Source organism: Cyprinodon tularosa, unplaced genomic scaffold, assembly GCF_016077235.1.
Source record: "Cyprinodon tularosa strain WSP-4 unplaced genomic scaffold, ASM1607723v1 ctg383, whole genome shotgun sequence".
NCBI classification, from domain to species: Eukaryota; Metazoa; Chordata; class Actinopteri; order Cyprinodontiformes; family Cyprinodontidae; genus Cyprinodon; species Cyprinodon tularosa.
In genome coordinates, this window is record NW_024039100.1 from 383,326 (window position 1) to 399,266 (window position 15,941).

The window sequence follows — 15,941 nt, forward strand, 5'->3', positions numbered from 1 at the left end:
TCTTTGTGACCTCCTGGATGAATCATCAACCCACTCATGGATACATTTTAGTAGGTAGGTCTCTCCTATAAATGTTCCTTGTTCCATGATTTATCAGCTTATTTTATCCTACTTCATGCTGTCAGAGAGGTTCTATTAAAGGGATTTTACAGATCTAAGAGTAAAGAAGCATGGGTAAACACTGAGCTCACCTCTTCAAAATATTCTGGTAATTCCCCCATAAGTTGAGATATATTTAACTTCTTTTACCTTAACTAATGGAAATAAAAGAACAAATCTCTTTACTTTTACTTATTTTTAAAATTCACCATCAGAATGGAAACAGATAAACATCACATCAAAGACTCTGGACCTACCTCCAGCACAGACTTCCTGCCCTCTGTGCCGTAGATATGCATGTGAGGCGTTTCCTCTGATATGGTGAAACGCTCCCTCCTCCAAAGCAAGGTGGCGGGTGGGTTGGACATCACTTCGCAGCTTATGTTCACCGGGTTCCCTTCCCATGAGTAATAAATAGTGTGGTTGGTCAGGAATTTGGGGATATCTGTGGAGAAGATGCCAAAAAAAATCTCTTAGACTTAGTTTAACAGGTAATGGAGAGCTCCAATACGACCGCTGGTGTTTTGAACAGTGGTGGCAGCTAATTAAACCCTCAAATCAAAGGTGAAGCTGAGGTGGATGATCAAAGATGTGCTCAGTCCTAACCCACACATTCTGCAGATGGAGAATAAAAGGTGCTGAATTTATGTTTCTAGTCTGAGGTTGTCTTATGCAGCTAAATGAAGGATACAAAACGACAGTGAAAGACTGCAGCGGCTGCAGGTTGTTTTTTGGACGTTTCCTGGCGCAGTCGGCCCAGCTCACTCAGAAAGGCATTATGTCTGCTTTACGTTCCCTTGCAGGATTCCATTAAATAGATTGATGCCTGGCTCCCTGTCACAGCTGAGGACCTGCTATCCCCCAGCAGCACGCAGTGACTTAGTAAATGAGTTCATTAGTTCAACGGCCGCAGCGTTGCTTTCGGAGTCTCGGCCAAGCCGGGACACAGAGACCCAGAGCAGGCACGTTGACAGTAGCAGCTCTCCCATTCAAACTTGCTCTGTTTGCCAAAACTATGAAAAAAGTTTTTAGATTCTTCTTCTTGCTGTTTTGCGTCCTTCAGTCGCTTCAGTAAAACTCTGCACTATGTTTTTCTGGTATAGTTAAAGCATCAGAGCCTCTCTCTCATAATGAACACAATCATTCCAGAGCCAAGATGAAGATCTTTGCTTCAGAGCTCATTAGGCAGGGGAGAGGCTGCCCCAGATAACCCCCAACAAGAGCCACAGAGGGAAGGGTGCACTTGTCAGGGAGTAAGGAAGCTGCAACAAGGAGAAACTGCAAATGTATGATATCTGTTCATTAATTAGAAGCCTTCAGAGAAAATGCATGTGTCTAAGTGAGTGCTGGGGATGTGTTGTTTGTGACAATTTGTTGTACTTTAATGAGTCAAACTGCCTGGTTTATTCAGAATGTCTGAACTCTGGATAATCTAGCAAGATCCGCCCGGTGGCGCCTATAAGTATTTGCAACATTAACATGAGTCAATTCTCCACATTCTGTCAGATTAAGAAGTAAAAAGGTCAATGTTTTTGTTGTTGGAAGCAGGATATCATGGAACGTAAGATGATATGATACAAGGTTTGGAAAAACACTGACAAATTTAAAAAAAGAAGAGTATGGATTGCTTTTGTATTAACTTTGATATCCCTAAATTAACCCAGCACAAATAATTACCTACTGATACAGAAAGAACAAGGAAAATGGCAATGGAAATTAGGACAACAATCATATTAAACATTATCAAACCTTATTATACAGGCAGAGTTACTATGAAATGATCCTTTTAATACCTTAGAATTACCTAGTCAAAGCCAAGAAGTAAACGCAGATTATAATCTATGAAAACGCTTGAAAGTATCTGTTCAGATTCACCTAATCTGACATATTTTCAGTAAGATATAGATAATGGTTTTTCTGAAGTGCTGAGAACCAAATCGTGCAACGATTTTCTAATTTTGCCAGAAAAATAAAACCCTAAAAACATTTAAAAAAACATTTATTTTCTACATTTTCACTGAAAATTAGACACTAATGTGTTAAGCCATCACATAAAACCGAAATAAAATAGCTGGGAGATGACAGAATGTGCTATTAATTCAAGCATAATGGGATAAACATTTACAAAGCTCCTGGACACAGACTGTTTAAGGCAAAGATATATTTGAATACGAGCAATATAACACAAATTAACAACAAAAATACAAAAGCTCAGCTCAGCAATAAAATACATCGAAATGAGATCCATAACACCTGCAAGGCTTGTTTCATTAATACTGCTAGCAAAGAAAAACATCCTCTAATAATAAAGTGGCCAGGGATAAAAACTGACCATTAAAGAGCCAATATAATAAGACTTCATGACACTAAATAACCATAAAGAGACAACATTGCCATGGATACAGAAAATGTCCATAAAGAACCATCAAACAACAGGCACATAAAACACCTCATTAGATGAAGATCACAGAAATACTGAATTCATTTAACAACACTAGAATAAAAGGAGTTGACATTTAATACCTCAGATTTGACAGTAAAGAAGAAACAATACTAAGAATGAGAAGTTATATATTTAACGTACATGAAAAAAGAAAGAAAAGAAAGAAAAAACTATCCTTGATGGGTATTAATTATCCTAAGACACCTAACCTCTTAAATTCTGTTCATAATTAGGGATTCTCTACATACAAACACAATGAAACTGTTTAACATTAGACAAAAAGAGTAGTCTTTAAGATGCAGCAGAAATACAAAAAGGTGACCAGAAAAATAAACAAAAGAGGATTTAAACCAAATATGGAAATATATAGGCACATCTCAAAAAGTTAAAAACACTCTTTTGTTAGTAGACATATACAACAAAAAAACTACCTGATTGATGTCATATAAAAATATTTGATCAAAAGGAAGAAAGAACAGTTACAAAAAAGTACAGCGACTTCAACCAAATTGCCACTTCCTTTTCCTGCTTAGGTAAAGGCTAGCCTTAACACTGCAGCACGGCTATCTGTGACAGGAATCAGGTATGTTCACAGCAAAAGCAAAACCTGCGACAATTTTGCTTTTGCTTACCTTAAAAATGTGCATGGCCATCGAAAGCAATTCACACACTGGACAAAAAGTTCCTACATCATCCAGTCTAGTGGTTGTTGGTTTTGCCTCCATGAATTTATGGAGCCTCTTACATTGCTTTTTTTGTGGTTTTCTGTCGCCGTTTTTGGGTTCACCACATTCCCTGAGATAGAAGCAGTATGTAAAATACCACCGCCACAGCTGAAAGCTATATATAGATGATACAGTAGTCGCTCTAAGCGGTACTTCCACCTAATTGTCACCAAGTTCAAGGACTTGCTATCCCAGGTTGGGGGGACAAATCACCCAGAGGACAGAGTCAAGGTAAGGCGGCATTCTGGAGTGCAAGAACAGTGGCAGAGAGAGCAGCACAATTATGATGAGGGGGCCAGCCGTGTCAATCTCTGAGACAGCAAAGAAGAGGCGATGGCTAGCTGTTCATAGCTCAGGAGGAGCACAGCCATAGATTGGAGAAGCCCAGCAGAGAAACAGCACCAGAGCGTAAAGAGGCTAACTACGGAGATTCGAAGGAAGAAGGTGGTAGGCGAGTGAAGGAGAGACAGGAAGTAGGACGATGGAACAGTTCTTCTAGGGCTAAATTAAAACATCTTTATTCAAAGCCACCAACAAGCGTCTAAAGAGAAATCAATCCCCACTTACTCAACATTATTTTCTTTCAAGCTTTTCTCTGCTACCTCCTTTACTGTAGGTCAAAGCCACATATAGGTCTAATCGGATTATGCCACATGAATATAAGCCAAAGTTGTGATTTTTCAGCTTTCGCAAATTTTGATTTGTGCCCTTCTCATGCACGGCAATCTAATTTTGCAGAATTTGCTAAAATCTTGCCAATCAGCCAACTCACCTTGATCCACTTTGCAGCTCTCCACAGCTGCCCTCTACATAACATAACATGGATATCTTTTGCTCCAGCTGAAGAATTCATATTGGGTGTGAATGTACCTTTACAAGTCAAGTTCATGATTAAAAGTAAACACACTTACACTCAATGTCGAGAAACATGCTCTTCTGATGGCCTCCTATCCTGCTTTGTGCCTCGCAGTCGAATCGTCCAAGATCACTGAGCTTTACGCCGCTGATTGTCAGCACAGATTTCCCATGACGACCACGGACTTCAAACCGCCCATCTCGACTCTGGAAAACAAATACAGAGGATTCAATAAAGTTTATCAAGATTTTTACCATCCACCAGCATTAATCAACAAAACTGAGAATAAAACGCCAAAACAGCAATAGTTAGAAAACCTTTAATCTCCAAAATTGTTATTGAGTCCAATTTCGTATCAGGGAATGACCCCACTCTATTCACTCCACCTTATCCTCGAAGGCCATATTCCTGTGTCACAGCATGCTGAAGTTAATCCAATAAACTGTCGATATATTACAAGGTCATTACATCGGTATGAAGACAGATGGCAACAATTTGAAGCGACGGGTCAATTACAAGAGACAGGGCTATCAGTCCGGCAATCGACAGTCCCTCGTAATGAGACAAAAACACCCCGAGAGCATCCTGGCTGGAAACATACTGCTCCAACCTGCAGACACTTTCCATCAGATAACCTCCATGACCCACATGAAACAGCTCTTTAGCAGCTCTGCTGGCAGCCTCACCAGCAATGTAATAGAAACCTTAATAACGGCGGCGGTGGGTTTAAAGCTGACCAAAGCACCTCGAAAAAACATCAGTGTCTTCAGTGTTTCACTCTGAAACGTTTGAGACAAAAAAGGGTAATTCCTGTAAGTGGGCCAACCAGTGTGAAAGGTAAAACAAACTTAAATATAGTCTATTTAGAGAATAAAAATAGACTATGACTGTAATTGGGCAGTTTACATTGAAGCTATTTTTTTCATTCAGTGAAAGATTAAAACAAAAGAAACTAATAATTCTTTCATATTTAGCTCTTTACTGTAGTCTTATAAGCTTAAGTGTAAGGCGAACTTTAGTGTTACAGTACTAACCCACCAGAACATACAACACAACCAAAATAATAGATGTTGAGTTGTTTGCTGATTATGCCATCTAGAAGCAAACCATGTTTAATCAAACAGTTTCGGATTGTTTTACTTTTGCATGTAGAGCAAAGGAACTTCTGTCCACCCTCTCTCACCTGTTTGCTTACACTCAAAGCGCTATAATAAGTGCATGAATGTACTGAAGTTTTTCTTATTACTTTATATACAGTAAGAGAGTAGATATTGCCACTTGAGGTCATTTATTCTCTTTCATGTGTCTATGTTAACTACTGTGAGGACTGGATTCTTAGGTCGTATGTCAAAATACTAGTTTTTAAAGTATTTTCTTCTGCCTGAATTATTATAGTTTTTTTTGTTTGTTTTAATTATTTTTATTATAGTCTTTCAAATACCAGAATTTGTACATACATTTTGCTGTATCTTATCACATAACTTCTAATAATATTTTAGATACTATGATCAGTTACTTAGAACTTAGTGACTTTAGACTTGAACTGGTTAATTTTAATTAAATATAGCTTTCTTTACGTCTTAAAAAAATAAGAAATTATTAGCATTTTTGCATTTTTTTTTTAAATATTTTCAAAAGTCTGGAGCGGGAACCTTTAAATTTGCCGTTTCTTGTACAGCCGTAAATCTGACGCAAAAACAGGATCACAAGCGGTTTAATTTCGTAAAAAGTCTTCTTAAAGGAACCTTTTGCTATCCGATTATTAATTGATTAATAGAAAAATTAATCAACAGATTAATTGATAAGCAAAATAATCATTAGTTGCAGCCCTAGATTCAATATATTTTATCTTTATATAATCAATAGAACCTTTAAAAATAGGAGCAACGTGTTTGTTTTAAAATGCAAACATTAAATGACTCAAACTTAAGCTCCAAACCATCTGAAACAATTTTACTCTGCTTCGTGTCTGTCTGCTCCACTAACAGCTTGCACAGTTACTGTTTGCATCCATCTGTATTCCTATCCTTGTGTACATTTGCATATTTGGGTCTATGTATCCCTGTGCACACTTTCCATCCACTGTTTTCGCAGTAAATCAATGCACAGCTCACTCTTTGTAATGCCCTCCTGTTGCTCCCACCCCAAACCTCTAAACAGGCTTCGTGGGTCAAAGCCTCGGCAGTGAATCCCTTGCTTCTCCTGCACCAAACACCAGCTTGATCCTGTTTGGAATGGCTTATCTTTCATTTTATCGTCACAAAGCTGTCAACTAACGAGGTGAAACGCCGTTTAAAGGCTCGGGCCCGGTCTCTTTGTGCAGCAGATGCAGACTTTGCTTGTTTGCCTCACAAGTCGAGGTCAATGCGATTGGGAGGGTGTGCGTTGAATGAGAATACGGAGGATGAGGGAGCGGAGGGGAAAGAGAAAAGGGAGAGGAGGAAATCTACCCGGGGAGAGGTTCTGAGTCAGGAAATTACTCTCTTACTCCCCTTTCGCCGCCCCACCCTCCACTCCTCTGCCAACTGACAGTGTCTGTGTCTAGAGACAAACTCGGCCCCTAAAGCACGGCCTGTTTGATATGCAGCTCAGTCTAACAGCAAGGCACCTGGCCAAACATGAACATCACAGCAACCTGCATATCAATGGACAAATGCAGGCCACATGCATGTTGGTGTTGCTGAAACATGACATAACAACAAATGGCAGGACCTTAAAAAAACACAATATAGTTTTTTTGTGTTAAGAACAAAAAAGTGAACTTGTTAAATGATTTTGCAGATTGTACTTTGCAATTTCAGCTCAACTGTTGCAGAAGTCTCAGATATTAAAAATGTCAGTGGTAAATGTCAGCGAGGCTGGAACCAGAGCTAGTTTAATTCTGCCTTCCTCCTAACCGCTTTGTGGTGGGGTGCACATCAGGACTTCGAGTTCAGGCCGCTCTTATGAGTCCTGCGCCACTCTGACCCTCACGGAGGCAACAAAATGACATTTAATAATGGCTTTTCTGCTTCAAAGAAATGCAGGCTGGAGAAAGGAGGTACAAAGTAAAACAAAGCCAGGTGGTGGCTAAGCATTTCACTCATGTACTATAAAGCATATCCAATAGGGTGACCATATTATCATTTGGGAAAACCAGGACACCTTTGAGCCCGGGGGGGGGGATTTGGGATTTGCTCCGTGATCAGAGGAAATGTTACTTGGCGCCGAACAGTGGTGAAAATTGGAAGTTCAGTTTAATATAATACAACTCTGTGAATAGTTCCGTCTGAAATGAATGAAAATAGTTGTTTTAATGGTTATTGAGTCAGATATGTGGCGGTAGTGTTTGATTTATCTAAAGGTTTTTATCTGTTATTGTGTAAATGAGTTTGGCCTGAATTTAAGGACAGATTCTAATAGATCTGCAGAGTGGGAACTATAAATCTGATAGGAGTTTAATTTTTTTATTGTTGTTTTGCACAATATGCTTAACTAAGTATTTTTTGTTGTTCAATATTAGAGATTTTGCAGATATATTTTTATACATACATTGTTTAGATTTACTTATATATTTCTAACCCTTTTATAGAATAGAAAATCCCTTTATTGTCCCACAATGGGCAAATTTACAGCAGCAGAAAGATTATTGAAAATGGTCACACAACTGAGGACCTTAGAAAAATGTATAAGAATAACATAATAGGGAAGAGTTAAAATATAAACAATAAAATACTGTAAAGTGTTTTAACAATATAAAACTGGGGAATAAATAACCAATATGCAGCTATGGACATTTTTACAGTAATGGATATTTGAAAATAGCAGCAACATCAGAGATGTGCAGAATGACAGCAGCAGGTTATTTAACTGACTAAGGTTTCTATCATTACATTTGATTTTATTTGTTCCTGCTCCCAATGGTTGGAAACCTTCCACTCTGGATTCTTGTGAGTGTAGGCTTTGTTCGCTTTAACTTTTTTAAAAATAAATAAATAAACAAACCGTTTTGAAAACCTCGGTATTCATTCTTTTCCTGCTTTGTGTGTCAACTTTCACGGTTGCTAAGCAACAGAGCATACGCCGGTAAAACCTGCCGAAGGGTGGACCTGTTCGAATTTACAGACAGAACTCTTCCGGCCTCCTTATTTTCAAGGACTTCGAAGGATCCAGTCTAGGTAGACCGCGTCCTTGGAGGATGCAGCCCAGGTTTTCAAACAGAGCCTCTGATTAAGAACAGGGCTGCCTGCACTGACGCGGCTCAGGGATTACGTCACACGGAGCGTCGTGCGCAGTGAAATCAGGACATTTCCTCACTTTCTAAAAAAAACCCGGGACGCCCGGGACAGGACGTGAAATACGGATATGTCCCGGGAAATACGGACGTTTGGTCACCCTAATATCCAACATTGATAATGAAACAAATCATCATACTACTTAATATAGATGTATAGAGTTAAGGTATGTTGCATCACATCAAGAACATTTGACACAAACAAACAAATCTTCAAAGACAGAAGTGTCCTTTAAATGCAGCGCCCCCCTCCTGGATGTCTCAAGTATGTCAGTCTGACTTTGACTTCACACAATTCTTTTTGTGTAATTAATAATTGACAACACAAAGACCTTTAGGCTCGAACAAGACTTTAGTAATCCGAGACATGAAGATCCCAATTCCTTAACATCCACCTGTTCTCCAGCGACCTACAGTACCTACAGTATATAGAGATATTATACATCTTTAAAAATCTTAAACTCTCCACAATTCAACTGCAACGTTGATTTTATGGACACCATGAGTGACAAAACTCAATTAATAAAGATATAGTAGCTTTTTTTATTATATTTTTTAAATAAAGCTTTGACTTCCTACTTTTGAAGCGATTCTGAGGCCGTATTACAAATCCAATCTTAGATTGTTTACATTCCATTTGTCCATAAGGGTCTACGGATAAAAGGTAATCCAGCATATTTGTAAAAAGAGTTCCATAATGAGAAAATCGTCAGAAAAGTTCGATCCTTATAGCTAATGCTAAACATATTGCTAATTACCCTAGCTTCCACAAAGATTTAAGGTTAGTCTTTGGTATGTTTCCTTTCCTAACCTTTCAGCCAACAAAATAAAAGTGTCCACGTTGATTTATGTTGAGATATGATGTCGGGACAGCCCTCAAAGTGCCACAAGCGCCCCCTCTCAGCCGCCATCTTTATGCATGATTCCCCTCATATTATTCCTCATAAAGTCTGGCTTGTGTTGGTTAAGTTCACACACAATGTTTGTCTCTAGAGCCAATTAAATTACTTTTAAAACAAGTGTAAGCATGGCTAATTTGAATTGTGCATCCCAGATATATTGCCGGGAGTAAACGGCACACAGACGCATTAGTGAATGATTATTGCACACTGTTAGATAAGTAGATCGAAAGAAAAAAAATAAAAAATTTACTTCAAAAATGTTCTGTGGCCATAAAAATGCTCTTGTGTGCTTTCTGGCATAAAATTTTTGTGTAAAAGCAATAAGTACAATTTGGAATAATTTGGCACATTTGGAGAGGTTTGGAGACGCTGGTGACATCAGAAGCTGGAAGTCCCAAAGCTCTGGAAGGATTAGCCTAAACACGCTTTGTTAAAGTTACTAGCAGCAGCTAGGAATAAAACAATTTAATCTGATTTATGTCTGCTTTACGTGAATATTTGTGGAGAAAGTGACTAACATGCCTGAATGGCCTATGTCAGTTTTATTTAATTTTCTGTTTGTTTTTTTGCTTTTAACTGTCATAATTCCTCATCAAAATCATGTGGAAAGTAGCAGAGCGTGGGCATTTTTGCTTAAAATTTAAAGTGGCCCTTTTAACACTTTATCTGCACATTGACAGCAACTTTCCTTTTTTATTGGCTAATGTCTAGGTAAAAAAAAAATGTTTTTCAGCTTTGACAGGTGAAAGCGAGAGGTGGGCATTCACCAAGTGAGGAAGGTTCTTTCAAATATCATAACCAGAAAACAACTAGTATTTTCTAAATAATAAAGCTGCCTAAGGTAATATTTCATTCTATGTATGCAAAAAAGTTGATTCTAAAAGTTAAAAAAAAGCATGATACATAAATAATGTATAAATAATGAAATAATGATAACAATTTATATTCATGATACATAAAAGTACCATTCAAATTAGTATAACAAAAAAAACACCCTGCCTCCCTTCCTCACAACGAAAAAAACACCAGAGAATGAAACAATACCATAACTCAAATCCCCCTTTAGTACATAATTAAATCCTACAAACTGCCTCCCATTATGCTCTCTTACTGAGGGTAACAGTGTTAGCTGAGGAAGAAAGATGCGAATGCAATGTAGATGGGAAACTAAGCCTCTTGGTGCCCGATGCCTCAGCAGGAGATGAGTGTGTGCAAGCTTGATATGCAGATTGGAGAGCAAATTGAGAGAGGAACATTCTGCCTTAAACCCAAATGACTGCCGCCATCCATCATGACCGGCGCTGCTCCAGTCATGTTTGTCTTTGCGCATTTTTAGGTGTGTTGGTTTGCTCCGCGCATCTCCATAATTGCGTTTGCAGTCAGGGTGTGGAGGGGGGGAGCACTTACTCTCATTTTCGGCTGTGCTTTATCAAGGCGAGCGATTCGAGCCAACGCACACATTCATTTATCTCCACGGTGACCTTTTTCAGAGCAAAAGATCGTCTGCCTCCTTTGTTTTTTTTTTTTTTTTTTTTTTTTTTATTGCTTCTATGAAAACCTCAGTCCTATGCTAAGAAACTGATGTTGAAAAATAATTAGTGCTTCCAGAAACAGGCTGGAACTTATTCACTTTCCTGATGTGAAGGACTGAGCTCCTGAATAAGAGAGAAAAATGGCTGCAAAGAGTAAAATAGAAAAAAAAAAAAACTAAAAGCTTTGAGTCTGGATCAAACGATGCCTTGTTAAGTGAAAGGAAAGTACCAAACAAGGGGTAAACCGAAACGTTTACCTTGAAAACTTCATGGTCCTTGGTTGCTTCCTTTCGCCTCGAGCGAAACAAAATAAAAGCATGATCTGATTCCCTGTGAGACTATAAAACTCAGCGAGGTATGAGTGCAGGGTGAATATGCATATGTTATCCGAGGGCAGCCTTCTTTGTGGCTCTTCGCATTTATTATAGTGTGGAAAAAGACAGTTCTCCATTCATGTCACCACAGACACTTTATTGGATCATAATATTTTATTTTTGTAAATAGATAACTCAAAATGTGCCTTTTTGAAACCAAATAAATAAGTTTGGCAGCATTAACTTCCTTTATTTATTCAGTAGAGAGGATTTGATTACAAAACAAATACAAATAAATACAAAGAAAGTTTACTTATCAAAAATTATTTCAGCTAGAGTAAAAACCCAAAAAATTTACATTAAATGCCCAGCTAGATAAAGATAAAGCTGCAAACCTGTTGAACAGACAAACAGTCTTTCTCAGTGTCTGTTAACAGTGAGTCTTTTTGTCTAGAACAGCCCTTATGTGCATCACTCTACAGAAAACTTCCTCATTCAAATGAATCATGACCCAATTCGTAAAATCAAAACTAAACAAAAAATTAAGAATAGCTTTGGATTCACAAGTAAGATTTTATGCACATATAAGGAAAATAAAAACTATTGGGGCTAATTTGAATAGGTTTTGCCTAATACTGTCTATCAATATATGCAGCTAAAATCTACTTTTATTCTATTATTTCTATCGGATTTTTCACACTTCATCACAAGTTAGCAATGAAAAATGTAGTCTTACTTTATTAACAAGAATTAAAAGTGTTAGACCAAAACCCCATACAATGGCAAAATTCAAGAAAAACCCAATTTGAGAATTATCTAAAATATTCTTGATTAAAATTTGTCTTTACAGGAGCGATTAAAAAAAATGTTAAACAAGGTACTGGAGCTTTAATTTTTTTTACAGCAAGGACTGGACAGTTATTATTAACAAATAAAATTCGTTATTATTTATGAGATTTTTCAGCCAAATGTGAGAAAGAGCCATGGCAACCGCCTTAGCAACCTAATGCTTCTGCTGTGGCCAAAAAACCACTAACGCCACACTGGGTGATTGGCTCTCGTCAGACAGCAGCTAAATAGATTTTCTTTTGCTTTCGAATAAACACAGTTTTGCTGTTATCTGAAAGGTTGTATGAGTATGTAGCAATATGTTCAAGCATGAACATATGGGGCAGCAGTTGTAGCACCCGTTCGTCGACTGGATTCTTTTGTGATGCGTCGCAATACGTTCACTTGTCGAAAATTCAAAGTATTTGAGTCACTACTGTTATCCTTTTCAGTGTGTATATTTAACATGTTGTCTAATTAAGCTCTTCGAATGACATCACACTTTCGGTTTTAGTATGGGCAAAAAGCAGTAGGCTAGTCAGAGTTTCTGAATAACTCGAATTACTAGTACTGCCTTAAATTATCTACAGTACTTTCATTTAACCATTTCATCCCATCTTTAAATACATTGATAACTTTTATCCTGAAATTGTCTGGAACATGATGCAAACATATAGCATGTAAGGCAGTCATGCCTCAGTTCTGGAATAACACACAATTAAAAACCATCACACACCTAAAGAAGTTCAACAACAGAGTAAAACAATAGCTTAAATTGACTCAAACCTGTGAACATTAAAGCAAATTTTGCTAATCTTTTGGATATAGTCTGGATTATATAATTATGTACTGTTTTTGTGTTTGTAACTGGATGTTTTGTTTTGTCTTAGGGACCTGATTACTCATTTCACACACCTGTTCTGCTCCATCAGTTCTCATTGCCAGCTTATCTAATCCACCTGTTTTAATCCATATTTAACCAGACTTCAGACCAGTCATCACAGCCAGATTTTTTTCGAGACAGTGGTGAGAAGTATTCAGGCATTCCTGTATTCTGATTGCCTGATCTTGACCCCTTCTGCCTCTCAACCTCTAAACCTACCTGTCCCTGTCTAATCTGTTTGCCTGACCTGTCTTCGGACTCCTACCAGAACTCTGTTTGCCCGGTGGCCAACTTGGAAATGTTACCCGACTCTGTTCTGGATGCTCCCTCGGCACCTCACTGTATCTCTGACAACCAAGCACATCACCAACACACCTGTTCTACAATCGCTGTGTCGACAACAGTCGACTGGAAACAATTTCACCCTCTGAGCTCGGACTGAACTATAAGACCAGGTTAGGGAGTCACACCTTCATTATCATCCACCTCCAGAAAGACATGGTCACTAACCTGCTTTCTCCACGTGCAGAGATTCCTGCCTTAGATACCAACGTTGTTAACTTGTTCTGACTAACCTGTTCTGAGCTTGATAGTTAATTCGATTACCAATGAACATGGCATCAGGTGCATTTTAAATGTAATAGTTTTTTTGTTTGTTTTTTTATGAAGTGTTCCTATAAAATAAACTTTATGGGGAATTTATTAGTTTGTTTGGTCTCTGTTTTCTAGAATTGCCAGTCCCTAAAGCCTTCCTTTGGTATCTTTTGAGTCGAAATTGTTACAGGCTACATCTCTTTATAGCTACATGCTATGTGTTACAGTGAAAGCAAGGTTTGGAATTGGCTACATTTGCAGTCACAGACAGTCTTCAACTATGCCAATTATCCTTTATCATCAACATGGCACATTCATCCTGCAACTTTGAACTGGACAGACGTTTGTTTGGAAGACTCCAGTAGATCAGTGATTTATGAAATCCTCAATCCAGAGCCTCTCATGCACCAACAACCAGCCAAGTCCCATAAATCACCCCTTCTTCTACACATATAGATGTTAAATTTTTTCACTAAGTTGCTGCGATTTGATCAACTGCTGTATCTAATGAAGTGGCTGGTAAACAACTAGCTCAATAATAAGCCGTTAAACACTCAAAGTAACAACACCTGAGGGTTCAGAATCACATCCAGCATATAGTAAACAAAACGGGCACTCCATATTGATGTTTTTGAAAGCTTGGTCAGCATTTACAAAAGGGTAAAAAAATCAAAGTAATTTGTTATTAGGTTACCTTTTAGGGAAAATTAACACATCAATATGCGTCATTGTTGCCATAAATTAGGAGTAACAAGTATCGCTCTTTCCCTATTGATCCTTTTTTGCAGCAACACAATGAACCAATTAGTGCAGAAAAACTATCCATTAGTTTGTACCTTTGACAACCTGTGAATTTCTAATTTGTATATCTTTTTGTATATTTATATACCTTTAATTGTATAGGTAAGTTCCTTTAGATGTCATCTAATGAATGTTGTGGCAGCTTTCTGACCACAAGGTGTCCCTTTTTTGTTGCAGATGCTGCAATCGGTGCCTTGTGCCAGTGTGCTGTCTTCAAAGTCTTGAACAAAACAGCAGAAAAGCTGCAAGGTTTGTTGCAAGTTGTTTTTTTTGACAAACTGTAGCTACAGTAGAGGGGTCTTAAAAGTTTCTAAACATAGCAACAAAGCAACTACATTCTTGTCCGTAATTATTACTTAAAGTCAAAACCCATTCCGTTGGCACAAATACAAATATAAGCTGTATGCAAAGTTAACTAACTTCCCTCTCCCCTCTACTAAGTTACACTGTGACTATTGAACACAACTTAAAGCTGATCACATGCTGGATGTGATGTTGCAAACAAACGGCACACATACACACACATAGCCAGTAGACTCTCTGGCAGCATCTACCTTGTCTCCGTCCACGAAGGTCTGGCCGTCGCTGGCTCTCCTCCAGGAGATGTCAGGCAGAGGCTCGCCCTCAGCGACGCAGGAGATCATGGCAGCGCTGCCCTCCACGGCTGTCACGTTCTTTAGCTGGGTGATATGGGGCTGGACTGTTGGCCAGCCACAGAGGACAAGAGAAATAAATTAAGAGAGGTGAGGGTAGGAGAACAAGGCGGAAGGACAGAGAAAGAGGTGTGAGGATGGGAGAAGCAGGAGTGAAACTGTCAACTCATAAAGTAGAGTAGATGAAAGCTATACCGTGGGGTTTAGACACTGAACTGATGCATGACTTTGCACTGACAATATAGGCCAAGATCATTTGTACGCCGCAGTCAGACTTAACAAGTTTGATATAGTGGGGTAGAATGGCCTTTTGTTCCTTTTCTTGCACTGACTGAAAAGGCCTGACGCAACAGAAAAAAGTTGTTAAACTTTTAAGCCCCTTTGTTGAAGCTTTTCTTCTTATATATATATTTATTTATCTTGAATAAATATAGATTTTTGTCTAGAAAGACGCCTCTTCAATACCATGTGATTTGCTTTTTGACGCAGAACGAGCACTAAGAGCAGATAAGTGCTAGAAAGCGTGGCACTGAGGGCTGGTAGCTCCCCGCTTCCACCTGATAAGGTGCACTGAGCAAGCCCCAACACCCAATGCATGTCAAGGGCACGAGGCATGCTACATGAATCATGGATTACTTTTTTTTTCTTCCCCCACTCCCAATACACACACACACACAACCACACTCCATGTAAAACCTTAACAGGCGGCTTGCGAATGCAGCATGGCATAAAATCCAAAAAGGAAAAAAAAGAGGAAGTGAAGGGAAAATAGTGACTGGTGTTCTGGAGGCTTTTAACGGCGCTTGCGGGCGGAGTCCTGGGACTGTTTTGGCAATATCACATGGCTTCAGCCTTGGGGTGAAGGAGGCATCTCAGGGGATTTGGAGAGATTGTCAAAACAGGAGGTCATGCAAACATACACATCAGCACACACCTGTATTATTTTACCTTCTAGCACCTTCAGTAAACAGATCAATGATCTGAGAATAGAAACCGTCTGTGGGTAAATACCAACCTGAGGTGGTAAGAGAAAAGTGA

General features: G+C 38.6%; 1 protein-coding gene across 3 annotated transcripts in view; it reads right to left on the reverse strand.

Moving 5' to 3' along the window:
* LOC119791181 (neural cell adhesion molecule 2-like) overlaps positions 1–15,941 on the reverse strand; it is a 486,158-nt gene that overhangs the window by 69,467 nt on the left and 400,750 nt on the right. For all 3 annotated transcript variants that reach the window (XM_038297130.1, XM_038297129.1, XM_038297128.1), the window contains exons 8-10: positions 14,805–14,950; positions 4,179–4,329; positions 357–544 (exon numbers count right to left, since the gene is read on the reverse strand). In XM_038297130.1, coding sequence (XP_038153058.1) covers positions 357–544; positions 4,179–4,329; positions 14,805–14,950 — 485 coding nt within the window. The remainder of the gene's footprint in view (positions 1–356; positions 545–4,178; positions 4,330–14,804; positions 14,951–15,941) is intronic.